Raw genomic sequence first — 18,540 nt, 5'->3', positions numbered from 1 at the left:
GTTGGGGCCTCAGCACCCCTGAGGTGGCCCACAGGGACAGAGCTGCACAGAGGAGGCACACTTTGAGGATATGGGGGAAATCAAATCAGGCTGGAGGCCCAACTGGAAGGCGATTTTTATGTTTAAAATTTCCTGTCCTTTCAAGCTGGGGGAGATAGGATGCAAAACCATGTGGGGGCCTGGGAAAGTGAAACTCTTCTAGTGAAACTGCACTTGAAAGCTTATTACAGCTTACAGGAGGGCTTCTGGATGAGCAGGGCCAGACCACTTCAGCAGGGAGAATGTTTCAAAAGGCCACGAGCACCATGAAGAGCCCAGAACACATGGAAACCTGGAGCCTGGGGACTGTAGTAGGAGCAGTCCCAGCTGAACGGCAGAAACAACGTGGGTTGAATAAAGGGTAAAAAAAAAAAAAAAAAATACAGACTACTCTTCCTAGAGGTTAGGTTGTAAAGGGAAGAGGATGAAGAAAGCCATGGACTTAATGGGAATTAAACAACTTTAGATCTAAAAAAATATGAAAATATGAAGTATCCAACACTATTTTACAGAGTTTGATGTTTAATAAACATTAGCTCCCTTCTTGTTTTTTCCTTTTTTTGGATTTTTTTTTTAATTTTTTATTTATTTATGATAGTCACACAGAGAGAGAGAGAGAGAGAGAGAGAGAGGCAGAGACACAGGCAGAGGGAGAAGCAGGCTCCATGCACCGGGAGCCCGATGTGGGACTCGATCCCGGGTCTCCAGGATCGCGCCCTGGGCCAAAGGCAGGCGCCAAACCGCTGCGCCACCCAGGGATCCCCCTTCTTGTTTTCTTTATATTCTACTGCCTCTCTCTCTTCCAGTACTATCTGTTACCTAAGAGGCACCAAATAACTATTTCTTAAATAAAAAATTAGATGTCAGTATAATCATTACATTTAATCATATTTGCATTTTCCAACTTGTTCAAATATAGACCTCCCTCCCTCAAAACATTCACTTCCATTCTGACTGTGGCCACTCCCAGATAAGCATGGAGATATCATTTGAATACATGTGCAAGGGCAGCCCCGGTGGCACAGTTTAGCACTGCCTGCATGCAGTCCAGGGTGTGATCCTGGAGACTCGATATCGAGTCCCACATCAGGCTCCCTGCATGGAGCCTACTTCTCCCTCTGCCTGTCTCTCTCAAGAATAAATAAATAAGATCTTAAAAAAAATGAATACATGTGCAAGATTTCATGTTCGGGACTTAACACACTTTTTCTCAAAAGGGCAGCTTTTAGTATGTTAACAATATCAACAAGGAGACCCAGGCTGGGTGAATAAGATGAAAAAATAAACAGTCAAATCAGGCAAATAACAGATTGTTATTGTTAACAAACAAAGGGAAAACACATCTCCTCTAACAGTTAGCTTATTATATTACATATTATAATGTATCATACATAATATGTATTTTAGTATATTAAGTTTATTACAGATCAGAGAAAGGCCTGCCTAGTAGACTGCCTTCCTACTATTATTAAGGTAAAAAGTTCTAAGAGTGAAATGCATTCGCCTGGATTATAAAATCAATGAATTCTGGTAAGAGTACACCCCTGGTGCACAACCATTAAAGGTGAACATCAAAATGTGGTACTTGTGCAGCTTACCTGCTTTCCACAGAGCGGTCCTCTGTTCATTGTTGGAATTAAATGCTTTTGCAAATCTATGTGACTCTAATAAGCAGTCCAGTAGCTTAAAAAGTTGTTGTGATGTTAAAAAGCGGTACATTCCTTGATCTTGAGTATCAACTCGAACATCAAAGTCCACAGCATCTCTCTTTGGAAAACAAATCACCACAGCACACGCACGTGCGTGCGCGCGCGCGCGCACACACACATACACACACACACACAGTCATAAATTTTAGTACATTTAGAACTCAAGGCTCCCTCAAAGATCAGTTTTACGAGCAAGCCACAGAACTTAACCTCTTTTATTTCAACATAAAATAGGAAAAGGTCCTTCTTTTGTTACTTAAATTTCCAGAATCTTCCTTCCATGCATCCTAGTCATCAAGTATCTTTCCAATTCCCCCCTCCTACTTCCTGGTCTCAGGAATCCTGCCCCTGCAGAGCCCACAGCCCTTCACCATTCCTCACCCCTCTTCTCAGTTTAGGCTCCATGGGATCCGGTTATAATATTCTCTTGCATAATCCCTCACTCTTTTTAGATTAGTTGGCTGGCAAAACACCTACTCCAATCTACACCCACACAACAAACATGACTGGAGAAAACAGTTTTAATCCCAGCAGGCTCTAGGTGCTACCCCGCAATCCTGCACTGCCCTTGTCTGCTTTCCTGGATGACTAGCTCCTGTTTCCTCTTCTTTCAAGTACCTACAACAACTCTTTTCCCAACCTTATTTGGTGGGTGATTTTTCTTCTCATCTCTATCAGAAGAGACCTCCCACCAGCGAACGGACCAACCTTCCTGTGTTAATAACCCACACACTTTATTGCTTTCCTGTTATGATGCATGCGTGGCCAACCCCCCCAGGGACTGGCACTAGATGCTATCTGCATTCTGCATTCAGTTCTCTCTCCTCCCTGGAGAACACTCATCAGGGAAAATACTGCAATACTGCCAATCTTAGAGACAAAACAAAGCAAACCCTTCATCCTCTTCCAGCAATTATCCTATTTCTATTTCTCTCTTCCCCTTTAGAGTAAAACTCCCCTTGACAGAGTTATTGATATTTGCTGTCTGCAATTCCTTTCTTCTCTTGTACCCATTTCCATAATGCTTTTGTCTTCAACATTACAATTAAATACAATGTCAAGGTCACCGAAGTCTACCAAATTGCTAGAGGGTGATTTTCAGATGAAATATAACTTGACCCATTGAGCATTTCACAGAGATGATCACATTCTCTTCCTTAAAACATTTTCTTTGTTCGGTTTCCAGAACACCACGGTCTCTTGCTCTCCCCTTGCCTCAAGGATTCTTACTCTCAGGCTCTTTACCAATTCTTTAACACCAGGAGATCTAAGCACAGAAGCCTCAGGGCTCAGTCCCCCACCCTCCTCTCAAACTCTGTCCACACTTACTGCCTCAGGCATGTCGTTCAGTCCCATGGTTTAAAATGGCATTTCTATGATGAAGAGCCCCCCAATCAAATCTCTAGTGTGATCTCTGCTCAGAAGCCCAGACTGAAATCCAACTTTCTACTCAATGTAAAATCAGCTGTCCTCCCATGTCCATCCATACCTGTGCAGCGGCTAGGTTTTCAGCATCTTCCTTCTTACTTGTGGCTGGGAAGAACACAATGTTGTCGATAGTCTGGATGAGTTCCAGCTGCACAACACATTTAATCAACAGGGCGGCAAACAATTTTTGTTCTGGAAATTCTGTGAGGAAACCCACCCCAATGCACATGCAAACAAAAATTATTTTGAATTCTTTATAATTTCTATGACATTACAATGCTAAGGAAACATTCATATGTATGAAGGTTACTTGCACATATCACACTGAGGACACACTGCCTTTGCACATAAGCACTACTCAATAAAACTTTAATTTTTAGATAAGACTTAGAAAATTAATTTTTTAAGTAAACAAAAATATTCTGAATGACTTAGAAGAGTAAATAATGTTCCGAAAGGTCCCACTACAATTTTTATAATAAGATTTAGGTTATTCTCTGATAAAATCTAACAAATGGATTAAAAGCTAATAAGCATTTACCAGAACTCAATTCTGACCTTGGAATATAGGTAATATAAAAACCTATACCAAGAGAAAACAACAGGAAACAGAATTGTGAGAAAGGAAGTGAAGAACAGTGAAGGACAAATGGGGTAATACTGCGGGTTAACCAGAGAACGTTTTATTTGGATCCAGGTTAGAAGTTACAGCTAACTGTGTTTTCAAATGCACCCATAAGCAAAGAAGTCTATAAAAAGTTATGCTAAGTACATGGTCCCAAAACTAAACAAATTCCAAAGTAACAAAATGCTCTCCACACTGCACAGGTGAGATGAAACACAGCTAATTCCTCTAGCCTGAACAAATCTGCTCAACAAGAGGTTTCTGACAATCCACCAGCCCATAAGGACGTGTTTACAGAAGAACTTTCCATTTCACTGACCATACCAGTTAAGCAAATGCAGAAGCACAAGGTCAGAAAAGAGGACTCAACTACTGAGATGCTGCAAGAACTTAGCTCAGCAGTGCTGACATGTGGCTCAAAGGGAGGCCCAAAGTCATACCTGAATCCTGGGATGTCAGAGCCAGCTTTCCCAGTGAGCTTTCCAGGAGGCAGATGACTGCCTAAGAGAAGCAGCCTGTTAACCACTAGGGCAATTGCTCAGCACTGGATGACTTATAATCCTTCAGTCTCTACTTATGCTTTTAATTACAAATTCCCTTTTGTGGTACCAATTTGTAGAACTTAAATTCATGTTTTAGAGACTTTAGGAGAAGCAAAACAACATGCATAAATTTATTCTTATTGAGATCATTAATAAAGGCTCCCTTCCAGGTAGTTTTCAGAAATGCTGTTGTATTTAATACTTATTACTACATCATATGTCAAAAAAAGAAAGAAAGAAAAGAAAGAAAGAAAGAAAGAAAGAAAGAAAGAAAGAAAGAAAGAAGAAAGAAAAAGAAAAAGCAGCCTCAAGTCCCACAACTGTCTCCTCCTCTTCAGTGTCTTTTTCATAGCAGTGACACATAGAGCTGACGAGTGCCAGTTGTTCTTTCACTTCCCCCATTCAAGTCATAAAACTCAGAGCCTAGAGCAGAAGGCTCCTGGCCGCACAGCTGGAACTCCCAAAGAGACCTGGGAGTAGGCTGATGTCTGACAAGATGTCTTCTCATCAGTTCCAACATCAGCTGCTTAAGGGCAGGAAGGGCTTTCAGCAAGGTGAACTGAGAGTACTCCTGATGAGCTGATGAGGCTCCACTCTGATACAACAGGTGAAGCTGGGCCTCTCCCTGCTTTCTGGTGTCCTTGGAGGATAAGGATCTTAACTTCAGACTCACTGGCAATGACCAGCAGCGTGTTTGCGGACAATATCTATTTGGACAAATTTTACAAGGGTTGGCTGACACTGCTAGTGTTATATTAGGTTGACCATTTCACTGGTTCACCCAAACCAGGCAAAGATTAACTAGTGGGACAGCAGGTATTGAGCAGAGGCTAGATGGGGCAGTGGTGTTTTCTGAAAGTATACAGAGAGAATGAGCTAGCTAGCTGCCCTGCAGATAGGGTGAAGTACTCAGGGCCTTGTTATGATTCTTTTCTGAGTAGGAGACAGTCAGAGGGCATCACAGGTCCACTAAGTGGAAGGGTTAATGGGAAAATGGTGGCCACTTGTTCTTCCCCCAGCTCTACCTATTCTGAGTCAAGAAGCCCATGGTGAACTTTTCCTAAAGAACTTCAAGGGGAAAGAGAGCCAGGATGTCTGAGAGAAGGAAAGGAGCATGGGTCCTCAGCTCAGGATGGTAGGGGAGCAAGCACTCTGCTTCAGTAAAAGGTATGTTCCTAGATTAGTCATGTGAAAACTTTCTCATGTGTCATAACCATGTCCTTCCTTTACAAAGCCAAGTATATTTAAATTCAGTCTTGGCTAAGAGAAAAGCCATGCACTATTCTGTCCTCATCGCATGCTCCAGGGCAGACTAAAGCTGTTATGGATTCCGGCACAAGCCATGCCACTCTCCAGAGAACAAGAATAAAAACAGAAAATAAGCCACTGACGACTACCTATCTTCCTTTTAGAAAGTTAGCAAAACACAGTGATTAAAGCTAGAAACTCCTTGCAAGTACGACACCAAATCGGTCTTCTCTCAAGAAAAGTATAAGCACCTAGGATTAATAAAAAATTCCTTGAAAGAAAATGAACACAAAATGGATCAAGGACCTAAATGTAGCGGTTAAAAGAATCAAACTCTTAAAAGGAAACATCAGGAAAAACCTTCATGACCTTAGATCTGGCAATGGATTCTTAGCTATGACGCTAAAAGAACAACAACAACAACAACAACAACAACAACAACAAAAACCCCAGATAATTTGGATTTCATCAGAATTAAAAACTTTCTGCATAAGAAGACGTTATCAAAGAAATGATAAGACCTACACAACAGGAGAATATAAGTATCTGCAAATCATCTATGTCATATAGGTACAGTATCCAGAGTAACAAACTTACAATTCAACAACAACAAAAAGAAATAACCCAATTAAAAATAAGCAAATTACATGAATAGATATTTCTCCAAAGAGACATACAAATGGCAATAAGCACTGAAAAGATGCTAAGCATCATTAATCATCAAGATGATTATACAACACTGTGAATGTACTGAAAATATTGTTTTGAAAAGATAGATTTATTTTAGAGATAGCGTGCACACACAGGGGGAAGGGCACAGGAAGAGAGAGCATATCAAACAGACCCACAGGTGAGCGCAGAGTTCGATCCCAGGACCCAGAGATCATGACCTTAGCAAAAACCAAGAGCTGGTCCCTCAATTAACTGAGCACCCAGAAAATGGTTACTTTTCTTATGTGCATTTCACCTCATTTTATAAAAGCAATTAAAGTTGTCCTGTTTTCCTCTAGAAAGGAGGTGGCTTTTCCTTAGTGTTATAATTTTCCTTCAGCAAACAAAGTTGGATCAGTTTTGTAAAAAACAGAAGAGGTTCCCCTGCTTTGTGAAAAGAACTAAGAAGGTGAACAGAGGAGACATGGTGTAGAGCAGTTGAATGTAAAGAAGGCTAGCTAGCTCCACAGAAAGCTGAGTGCTCCTGCTTAGAAAGCACTCTAGAGAAAGGCCTGTCAGGCCCCACTGTTGCAGAAAGAATATGGGGCTGACATGCAGAAGGGAGTGGAGAGAAGACTCATGTGTTCGAGAAAAGACTTGTGTCTAACACAAACATTAGCTACAAGCATCTGTGGAAAAAGCCGGTACACTACAATTAGTGGATGTCCAAGTTGGAACAAACACAGTAACAAAGTGACCATGCCATCAATTACAGCGCATATTTATTAATAACAAAGTAAAAGCAAACATTTCATCCTTTTCCTATGTAAGACAAAACACACTATTTTTATTAGGAGAAATAACTCACTTGCTGTATGTTTAATTTTGCTGACTTCTTCGTTCACAGTAGAGACAGAAGCCAATGGTGCTTGCTGTCTATTATCTGCAGATCTTGGCTGAACAGAATCATGAATATCTACAGATTTCTGTGATATTGTATCCTAACAAAACAAAAAATTCATTGTAAATACAAAGAATAAAGCTTTAAAGATGAAAACAGTTTTGAAAAAAATTACGTATGTCACTATGAAGAGGACATTCTATACAGAGTGTGATTATATACACAATGAGAAAATTATTTAAAGTTAACCTATGCATCAATAAGAGCTGACAACCTTTAAGAGAAAAGTTTCCTTTCTGACCCTTATTTGTCTTGGTCTGGTACCACCCAAAAGCAATAGGTAAAAACGCTAAGCTTCACTGTGTGGAAAAACTAGTCAGTGATATCCATGAAATGTCATTAAATCTATTTAAACAGAATACACGTATGGCACAGGTGGGGAAGGTTTCTGCAAGCCCTGTGTAGGTGGAGCTCGGGAAAGCTTTGTAGAGGTGAGTTTAAGGAAAATATGTTCTGTCACCCAAAGGAACTGGCAACCAGAAAGGTCAGTGAGAAGGTGACTAACTACAAGTGTGGTAGTGAAGAAAAGCTGACGTTTATGTCCAAAAGAACTAAATCAGCCTTTGACTCCAGCAGTAGGGGAACCTTGGAAAACCAATGAACACTTGAACAAAGGTTTTCTGATGTGAAAATGGAGAGGTCACTTTCCTTGTAAGCGATTAAGGATAAGATAAAAAGTGGAAAGCACTAGCACAGTGTCAGACAATATAGGATAGCTGGCATTACTATTAGCTTTATTTTGTGATAGCAATACAACACACTCCAGACAGAATCCAAAACATGGTTTTCAAAGGAACTGAGAATTCTGACCTAGCAGTCTTAGCTGGAAGAGACCTCATCTGGCTTTCTGAAAAGCAGCAGGGGCTTGTGTTCCCAAGAAACAGTGCTAATCAAAACAGTATTTTAACTTAGATTTAAAATATCACAGTTTATAATTTTTCATTTGCTGTTCCATACAAAATGGGGATAATGTACCAAATAGCTAAAAAGTTGCTGAAAGCATCAAATGTGAAAATATTTTTTAAACAGTGAAGTGCTACACAAATCTAAAGCCATATTATTATAGTTATAATTGTTCTTACTCATCTTTGTATTCTTTATAAGTGTTTAATATACAAGAAGCCTTTCATAATAATTATATAGAACCAATTGAGTAGTTAGATAATTTCTCTGGCCATGATGGCCTGTAATATGCTTTTATTTTTATTTTTTTAAAAAGATCTTATTAATTGAGAGAGAGAGAGAGAGAGAGAGAGAGAGAGAGAGAGAGAAGGCGTGAGAGTGTGTATCAATTTGGGGGAGGGACAAAGAGAATGGAAGCAAACTCCTCACTGAGCAGGGAGCCCGACTCCAGGGCTCAGTCCCAGGACCCTGGGATCATAACCTGAGCCCAAGGCAGATGGTCAACTGACTGAACCACCCAGATGCCCTATAATACTTTTAGATAAAAACTTAAATGGAAGAATGCATATAACAACACTTCTAAATTTATAAACCCTTTAAGGGAATGTTTATAGTTAAAATTAACTATAAAAAAACAAATGTCTCCTTTTAACTTGTATATTTTAAGAAGTATATTTTAAGGGGGAAATTAATAAACTAAACTAAAATAAATAAAATAAAAAATAAATAATAAAAATAAAATAAATACATTGTCTTACTGAATATAACTGAAAGTCGTTTCAATTGAAAGCACTGGTTTTTAAATTTTTTTAGACACTGGTCATTTTTTAGTCAATGCTCTTTTGAACATTCTAATGATTTCTAAGATGTTTCTCCCCAGAAAACTAAATGGACACAAAAACTAGGTCACAGTATTGGGGATTTAAAAATTCTCCTTTATATCAGAGGGAATTTTTTTTAATGTCAGGCATATTGGGGGCACCTGGGTGGCTCAGTGGTTGAGTGTCTACCTTTGGGCTCAGGTTGTGATGCCAGGGTCCTGGGATCAGTCCCACATCAGGCTCCCCACAGGGGAGCCTGCTTCTCCCTCTCTGCCTATGTCTCCACCTCTCTCTCTGTGTCTCTTATGAAAGAAAAATCTTAAAAAAAAAAAAAAGGTATATTGTTTTCTCAGTTTCTCTAATTAACCAATGTAAATAAGGATGATTTTTAGGTAATCTGTGCATTTTTTTAGAACAGCTATGTACAGAGTATGGCCAGAACTCCTTGTTAAAAAAGGACCGTTTAGTGGAAGAGGAGGAGCTCCTATGAAAGAAAACTCTATGTACTTAAGTGGACACATCTCTAGATATTCCAAATACAAAATGTTAGTTCCCAATCTTCAAAAATAAGATTTCATTTTTTGAAAAACTACACATAGAAATGTACTGACAATTGCTGGAAGGACATATATCACTGTATTAATACTGGAATTGCGGTTGAAGGGGGCAGTATAAAAAGGGACTTGCATTTTTTACCGTATTTTCTTCTGTACTCTACAAAAAAATTTTTTTTTACAATGTCTAGGTATTTTTCTATTTTTAACAAGTAGTCCCTTCACCAAATCCGTGGTGGATAGGCATCTGTGCGGGATTGTCACAGGTCATACTGTTTGCACGTCTGCTGAAATGAAGGAGAATCATTGATATGGCTCCTGACAAGCCTGTGTGTGTTGAGAGCTTCTCTGACTATCCTTGTGGCCATTTTGCTCTTCATGAAATGAGACCAATGGCTGCTGTGGTGTCATCAAACAGTGGATGAGAAGGCAGGTGGAACTGGTAAAGTCGAGTTTGCTCAGAATGCGAAATGAGTATTATCTCTAATACTTGGCACCTCAGTCAGTGTTGGAAGAACAGTCTCAGAAACATTTGAATCAACTGGCCCTTTATGTGTAATAGTGAAAGACTGGCTAATGATAACAATGCACTGTAAAACCTTCAAAAGGAAAGGAGAATGTTTTGTGGACCTGTGCGTGTGGCAATTTTAAGCCCTTAGTTTTTAAAGTCAGTATTTTTTAATGGGAACAACTTGACCAAAAATCTGTCGCAGAATTTTGAGAATCATTAAAAATTTAATGAGAAAAACAAATAAAAATAAATACGAAGCAGTCCTTTAGTGCACAGCAAAAATATTCAGCTGACAATGGTAGTGAGAAAAGTACCACAATTTCTTGGTAAACTGTAAATTGTACAGAGAAGAGAAAGCAAAGGAAAGGAGAGTGAAAGAAGTGGTAGTAGTAGTAGCAACAGCTCTGAAAAGGAGCCACATAGGAGACTATGAGCTGGTCCTAAAGAGCATTGCTGGCTTCCCCTGTGGAACCTGGCAGCAGCCCAGGCACTGAGCACTTACCCCAGCACATGCAGTTCCAACAACTTTATGTGCGTTACCTGACTTAATTCTCATCAAAGACTCACTCCAACAGAGGTTAAACTTGCTGAGACCACAGAGCTAGGTACTGCGGAGCCAGGATTTTATTTTGGGTCTGGCATCAAAGCCCATACTGCAAACTACTATACTATACAGCAGAGGTAGCAAAAACAAAGCAAGCAGGCGGTGGGCCAAATTTAAGAAAAACAAAAATGGGAGCAAGCTCATTCTAGGCTTTGAAACAGGACTTTGTAAGTGGTGTATCTGTAATGAACAGACAACCCCTGCAGATCAGCATCATGGAGCAATGTGGCCCCAATGTACTAGATGTGACAGTTCTCTCAAGATAAATTCAGAGCAGTACTTTTCTGTGAAATCTGTATTTTAGCCATTGATAATTAGTTAAGAAATTTAAAAGTTGTTGGGGGACAAACCCATCAATGGACACTAATATGCTACCTCTGTGCTCCAGGATTTAAAATTAAGTAAAGCCAGATTAAATAATAGTACTGTTCCAAGGGTAATTTCCTGATTTTGTTAATGGCACTGTGGTTATGTGTTGTTATTGTTTTTAAAGAAAAACACTAAAGAATTTAGGGTAAAAGGACATCTTATTTTCAATTTACTTTCAAAGAATTCTGAAAAGTTTGTGTGTGGGGGGTGAGACCAGAGAAAAAGGAAAGAAGGAGGGAGGAAATGATAAAGCAAACATAGTGAAATGATAACATCTGGAGAAACATGGGGTCATGCAGTTTTATGTGTCTACCTGGTTAGGTTCTAGGATCCAGTTACTCAGTTCAACCCTAATGCAAGTGTTGCCCTGAAAGTACTCTGTAGATGTGGTGAACATCTACAGTCAGTAGACTTTAAGTAAAGATTATCCTCAATAAAATGGCCAAAGCCTCATGGGATCAGCTGGAAGGCCTCAGGTCTTCCTGAGTAGTTCTGCCTGCGGACTCTGAAGCTGTAGCTCCTATCCATGAGTTTCCAGCCTGCCCTACAGATTTAAAATTATTGGCGCCTATAACTGCATAGCCAATTCTGTGAAATTTAAATTTAAAAAAAGAGGTAGCTATATGCACATACATATATTATACCCACAAAAACATATATATATATGTGTGTGTATACACACACACACACACACACATATATATACACGCGCACACACACACACAAATAGATATTTTCTGTTTGTTCCATTTCTCTGGCAGAACACTGACTGATGCAGATTTTGGTACCATGCTGCTGTAACTAATACCTAAAAATATCAAAGTGGCTTTGGAATTCGGTAATGGTAGAAGCCAGAAGAGTCCTGAGGCATATGACAGAAAAAGCCTAGACTGTCTTAAAGAGACTGTTAGTAGCAACACAGACATTAAATGAGATTCTGGTAAGGATGCAGAAGGTGGTGAAATGCATAATAGAGAAATCTTTTCTTCTGTCACCCAAAAGAATGTACCTATGGTCACTGAATAGAATGTGGACAGAAATATGTTAAAAGTGCTTCTGGTGAGGTCTCAGAAGAAAATCTAGAACATGTTACTGGATAATGGAAGAAAGGCGATATTTGTTATAAAGTAGCAGAAAACTTGGCTGAATTGTGTTGTACTACTGGGTGGAAAGTAGGACTTGTAAGTGATGAACTTTTAGCTGAGGATATTTCCAATCAAAAGGTTAAAGGTGCGGCCTGGTTTCTCCTTGGTGTTTACACAAAAATGTGTGTGTGAGGAACTAATAAGCAAAAAAGAACTAGCACTTGAAAATTTGGGAGGATTGTGGCCTATCCAGATTTTGAAGGATGCTAAAATTGGAAAATTCGTTGTTATGAAAGCATTTCTTCGGATTTAAACAACTTTTTGTTGGAAGAGATTAGGTGTATGGATCCAATGGATCCATTCAAACATTTCAGCAGAAACCAGAAAGAGAGATAAAGTTATCCAGAAAGGACCCATGAATAACCCTCTTGACATACATAGGAGACCCGACCCACAGGGATTATAAGAATGATACACCAGCAGAAACACAGCCAGCTAAGACTGCAAGGGACAGACATAGGATAAAATGAAGGAAGGTAATCAGATCTCTGGGATTCTACAGGTAGGAAAATGGACTACATGGCTGCAAACACAAGTTAACCTTTAAGAAGAAATGATTTAGAGAGCAGAGCTGCAGGTGCACAGGAAAAGCTGTGGGCCCTGAGGGCAGAATATCAAGGTACAGAGAATTATCCTCAGGCCTTGAACATTATGAATTCAATTTGCCCTGCTGGGTTTTGACTTGTTTAGGAATAGGACTCTTTTACTCCTTCCAATTTCTCCCTTTTGGAATGAGAATGTTTATCCTATGCTTGTTCCATCACTGTATTTCACAAGCAGGTAATTTGTTTTCTAGGTTTACAGGTCCACACATGGGGAGGGATGGTGCCCCCCAAAGAAACCACAAACCTGATCAAGATGACTGTGATGATGACATCTGGGGCTTTTGATATGATGTTTAGGTCAGATTCTGGACTTGTTGATGCTATAATGAGTTGAAACTTTATGGAATATTGGGATGGGATGAATATATTATGCCTGAAAGATGAACATGAATTTTTGGTACAAGAGGGTAAACTGCAAGAGGTTGAACAGCGGCCCCAAAAAGGTATATCCAAGCTGTAACCTCTGGCACTTATGAAGGTTACTTGGAAATAGGGTCTTTAAAGTTGTAATTAAATAAAAGATTTTGAGATGAGATGGCTTATATTTTATCTTATAGACATAAGAGATGGCTACTGTCCTTAAGAGAAAGGAAAGGCAGATATGATATATACAGATTTGACTTTACACAGACATGTGAAAACGGAGGCAGAGATTGGAATGATGTGTGTACAAGTCAAGGAAGGCCAATCACTGCCAACAGCCACTAGCTAGAAACTGAAAAAAGCAAAGAAGGATTCTCCCTAAAGCCTTTGGAGAAAATGTGGCCCTGCTGATGCCTTAATTTTGGGTCTTTGTCCTCCTCAACTGAGAAACAATACATTTCTGTTGTTTTAAGTCACTAAGTTTGTGGTAATCTTGTGGCAGACCTAGGAAACAAATATACTGGGTGAAGGGTATATTAGGATTCTTTGTACTGTTATTGTAATATTTCTTATAGGTTAAATTGTATCCAAATTCAAATTTTAAAGTGAATTTCCAATAATATCTTTAGCTTGCCAAAGAAATCCTTTATTATTCCTTTTATTTTTTTTAACTAGGCTCCATGCCCATCATGGAGCCCAATGTGGAGCTTAAACTCACGACCCTGAGATCAAGACCTGAGCTGAGATCAGAGCTGGATGCTTAACTGAGTCCCCAGGTGCCTCTTGGCATGGAAATCCTTACATAATCTCAAATCTGCCTCTTAATACTCTTGACATCATTTTACTGTATGTCTCAGAGCATCTATATTATAAAATAATTTAAAATACCTCTTTCATTGCACTTAACAAAGATAAATTTTAGCCACCTGGGAAATTTACCATCATGAAGCTTAACCTAAGAGTTCTGGACAGTAGATTTACACCATCTTTTTAAAAGACCTGGACTCACATAAAAGTACTGGCCCAGGTAAAATTACTACTCACCAACAATTTTAAATCTGCTTTATTTATGAAAACTTACCAGCTGTTTCTCACTCACAGGAGATGGAGGTGGGGGGACAGTTTCTCCAGAAGAGGGACGCCAGGTTAAAAGCCTTTAAAATATCAAAATCACACCAATCACTGAGAATGTGAAACATGACACATCCAATATGTTTTGAAACAGGCATAAAAACGTCGTAAGAATATGCCAAAAACAATATAATCCTCCTCTGACTACTGCTAAAAACTATTTGCTGAAAAAATCTAGTAAAAAATTTAAAATACGTATTCCCAGAAAACAATTAACTAGCATATAATTAAAAATGTACTGTGGTCATCAGTTAAAAAAAAAACAACAACACACTTCTGAAAAGTTTCAAAAGCTTTAAACTCACTTTTTCTAAGTATTGTCATTAAATATTTTCTAAAGTGAGACTGAGAAAAGTTGGAGAAAAATTTTCAAAAATTGGTAGAACTCTTTAGATTATATTTTTTAAATGTATAAAAATAAATGAAACGAAATTTGGCCCAAAAGAAGAAACTAACTTGCCATCCCTGGATTGGGTACTTGGAATAGAAAGATGATTAAGGCCCAAGTTCTTGCTTCTGAGAAGCAGGAGCTCCTGGGGAATGGAGTAGACAGATGGTAGATACATTTCAATTCAATATGGAAAGAACTCTGGTGCAGTTATTTTCTATTAAGAAATGTTTATTAGATGATCTTTAAGATCATGCATCTTCATTTGAATCTGTAATTCAATAAATTAAAACAGAAGCAGTTCCTAAAAACAAAACAAAGAATGTTCAGCCTGGCTGGTTTTTGTTAAGATTTCACAGGGACAATAGCTAGGCAAGAATTCGGACTGTCTTTTGACATAAAGGCTACAAATAAACTCTGACAAAAATGGATTATTTGTCAAGTACATTGTTCCAACAAAACGTGCACCAAAAAATAAGAAAAACTGACCAGTATTTGTCTGTTTTGTGTAGACTCACCTAGAGGCTGCTTTCCTAGAGGTGCGTTTGACTTCCAATGTCTTATTAGGATACTTACAAGGGGATCATACTAGCAAACACATATTTAACTCAGGTCATGAAAAAGTTTATGATGCTTAAAAATCTGAACTCAGTTTTCATATAGTTTTATGCCAGTACATACATATGTCTCTACTTACGGATGTTTTAACTCAGATTTAAAACATCCTATTAAACAGATCTAAAGTAAAACTTTGTGTAGGTATGAGAGCCCCAAAGGTTGAGCAGGGAAGTAAACTGAAGTATGTCCTACAAATAATCCAGGTGCTATTAGTCATTTAGCAAGACTACATCTTAGTTTCCCCATTGATAACTACTCCTTCACTACAATTCAATTTTGAACTAATTCATTAGAAGATGACAATTAACTATAAAATATACTTGCAAATAAATTTTCCTTAAATTATTAAATCATAGTAATGAAATATATGTTGTTGTTGTTTAAATTCAAAACCACTGCTTGCTTTAATCTGGATAAATAAAACCCTATTACAGTAGAATCACTTCAACATGACCAATGACCATATGACCAATCAGACTAAAGTGTTTGGTTTATAAAGAATTTAGTACAAGTATTTGTTAATGGTTTACAGGAGTCCAATTTGCAATAAATAAAAATTCATGGAACACTGAGGTATTTTTAAAAGAATCTGTCAAAAAAAAATCACTAGTTACTATCAAGCTTTTTATGTCTATCATTTAAGATGCAAATAAAGTTGTATAAAATCTTACGCATGTGGGATTGTGGTTTTGAAGATATCCAGTGTGCAGTTACAAGTTTTATCCCAGATTTCTAGGGTAAATTTCTCACCATTCAGAATAACAACATTCTCTAAGCAGTTTGTACCAGATCGTGCTAACTGCTCATTGTCTGGAAAAGAAAAGAGCAATTCATTTATATATCACCAGGGCCATATATTTAACACTTTGTGTCACTATTTGCTATAGACCTACCTTGCTGCACACACCAGTATAGTTGAGCAAAAATATCATCCAAAAGTACATCACTGAGTACTTCTAAATACTGGGTGAATACATCACAGATCGCATAAAGTGCATGATTACAAGTTGTAGTCATCCATTCCGCTTTCTAAGGGAAAAAACGTCATTAAAAGGTAAGACCATTTGTCAACCACCAGTATTAAAAAAGAAATATGTTTGCATATTTAATAGCTAAGCCTGTCCATGTTCCTCTCAGAGCGCTTACTTCCCTCTAGAATATTACATTCACCTCAACTCAGTATCTGAGATTTTTCTCTGTTATTCTGTAACAAATTATGTGTAAAATAACTTTCTGCATTATTTTTGATTATAAAAAATTACTACTGAATTGTCTTGCTACTAACATTATGACTTCTCAAACAATATGCATGAATATCAACAGCTGGCCTTGCTCCACAATATGACCGAACATAAAAGGGAAATAAGAATTTAACCAAGTGGGTTTAGCATAAATTTAAAATAAAACTTTCATGAAGTAGGGTTACTTGAAAATACTACAAATGGTAAATAAGGCCGTACAAAATAAGTTTAAATAATTTATTTTTCTCAAATACATAAAGGACTAATCTGGACTCGCTGATAAAATTTTCATATACAGTTTTGTGTCAGTGCATATACATATGTCTACTTATTAATGTTTTCTGTAAGAGTCAACCTGTAGATTTAAAAATCACAGATCTAAAGTAAAACTTCCTGCAGGTCAGAGAGTCTCTAATGTTTGCATTTAATATAGTTGTATAGGACAAAACAAGAAAACTTGAAGCTCTCTCCCTACATTGAATGAAATGCATACTATAATTGGTTTTTAGTAAAAGACATTGAAATACAAGAAACAAAAGAATACTATGTATTCTTTACTCACTTCAGAATAAGAAGTTGCTATGAATGCTAAAAAACGTTATTGGTGTCTATAGTTGTAGCAATATTAAAATGAAGAAACTGGAAGTTCAACAAAAATAAAAAACAACCAATTCATTATAACTCAGTTCTATGCCCAAATAGTTTTCTTTCTTTATAAAGATATACTTTTTATTACAATGAAAAACTTGCTAGGAACTTTTTCTCTTTTGAAAGATTTAAGATTTTAAGATTTGATCTACTAAACTATTAGAGAAAATATTAAGAACGCTTTTAACTTGACTGTGTCAAATGAAAATTTTTTTCTCTTACCTCTGTCTGCTGTTCTGGCAATTTCATGTTGTCAAAGATTCTGAAAACAATTCTAAATAAATCCTGCCACCAGTGTTTTTCATAAGTGTGGCCATAAGTTTTCATTATTTCGAACATTACTGTTAAACCCCTAAAATGATAAAAACACAAGTGGAAAAAAAATACAATACAAAAAAGTATACCATATCAGATTCTCTTAAAATAGATTTTAGAGGTCATAAAGCTACTGAAAAAATTTAAAGCTGGTTTTAAACTAACACGAGATATTCAGTTTTAAGAAATTTCAGCTATAGAACAGGTTTCTTTGGAATGCGTCATGTAGGAAAAAATTCCAAAGGCCTTAGCCTTAAAATATTTTATTTCATTTTTCTTCCATTCCCACTCATCATTCCAGCAATTTAAGATTGTAAATAAAATTAAAGATTGTGAATGATCACCATAAAATTAGTTTCTGGGAAATCTTTTACAAAGAGTTATAGGACTTTTTTGCTAACCCTGTAATTATTCATATAGGATCTCTGAAGAAAAGGATTTATAAAACTGATCCACTACGATATTCATGTGGGCAGTTTATTTCCTACTCTATATCCTAGGCATAGAGGAGTGCTTCTCACTCAGGAGGCACAGAGTGTTTACTGAACAAATAAACTGCTCAGTATCACATTCACTGTCTTTTAAGTGTTAAAGTTAAAACTCAACATTGCCTTCCTAATTCCTTAATATCTTTTTCTAAATAATAATCCCTTCTTATAACAATGCATTAAAAAACGTAATCTTTCTATATGCTACTTTTTTCTAGCAAAATTGGTATCCTTCCATTTAGAAAAGGTTTGTATTTCTGAAAAGGTCTGACGGTAAGCCAGAACAAAATGTTTGAAAGACTCCATAAGGATTGGTTCACAGTCCAACTCATTTACTATGTTACCTCTGGGCCTAATACACGTCTGGCACATAGCAGGCTCCAAATAAACATTTGTTAAATAAACGTGTAAAGCATATTATAACAGTCTAGTACAGCGAGTTCACAGCAGTTTATTTGATCTGTAAGATATCTAATGTATATAATGAAAAAGTAAAGGAGCCATAATAAGAAAATTCCCGTGGAAGAAATACATTCTCTGCTTTGGGAGAAGCCTGTTGAAATTCATGATTCCCCCTACAATGAAACAAGGCTCCCTCTTCCTCCTTTTCTTGAGCCTGAAATCCATTTCCTC

General features: G+C 37.5%; 1 protein-coding gene across 5 annotated transcripts in view; it reads right to left on the bottom strand.

Annotated features, from left to right (window-relative positions):
- Positions 1 to 18,540, bottom strand: part of ARFGEF1 (ARF guanine nucleotide exchange factor 1) — a 141,392-nt gene that overhangs the window by 4,294 nt on the left and 118,558 nt on the right. For all 5 annotated transcript variants that reach the window (XM_072734598.1, XM_072734597.1, XM_026012191.2 and 2 more), the window contains 7 exons: positions 17,327 to 17,456; positions 16,109 to 16,244; positions 15,887 to 16,025; positions 14,160 to 14,232; positions 7,111 to 7,243; positions 3,238 to 3,377; positions 1,638 to 1,806 (listed from right to left, as the gene is read on the bottom strand). In XM_072734598.1, coding sequence (XP_072590699.1) covers positions 1,638 to 1,806; positions 3,238 to 3,377; positions 7,111 to 7,243; positions 14,160 to 14,232; positions 15,887 to 16,025; positions 16,109 to 16,244; positions 17,327 to 17,456 — 920 coding nt within the window. The remainder of the gene's footprint in view (positions 1 to 1,637; positions 1,807 to 3,237; positions 3,378 to 7,110; positions 7,244 to 14,159; positions 14,233 to 15,886; positions 16,026 to 16,108; positions 16,245 to 17,326; positions 17,457 to 18,540) is intronic.

The sequence above is a fragment of the Vulpes vulpes genome, chromosome 13 (genome assembly GCF_048418805.1).
Source record: "Vulpes vulpes isolate BD-2025 chromosome 13, VulVul3, whole genome shotgun sequence".
NCBI classification, from domain to species: domain Eukaryota; kingdom Metazoa; phylum Chordata; class Mammalia; order Carnivora; family Canidae; genus Vulpes; species Vulpes vulpes.
Note: the sequence above shows the minus strand (reverse complement) of the source record. Positions and strands in the feature narration are given on the sequence as shown.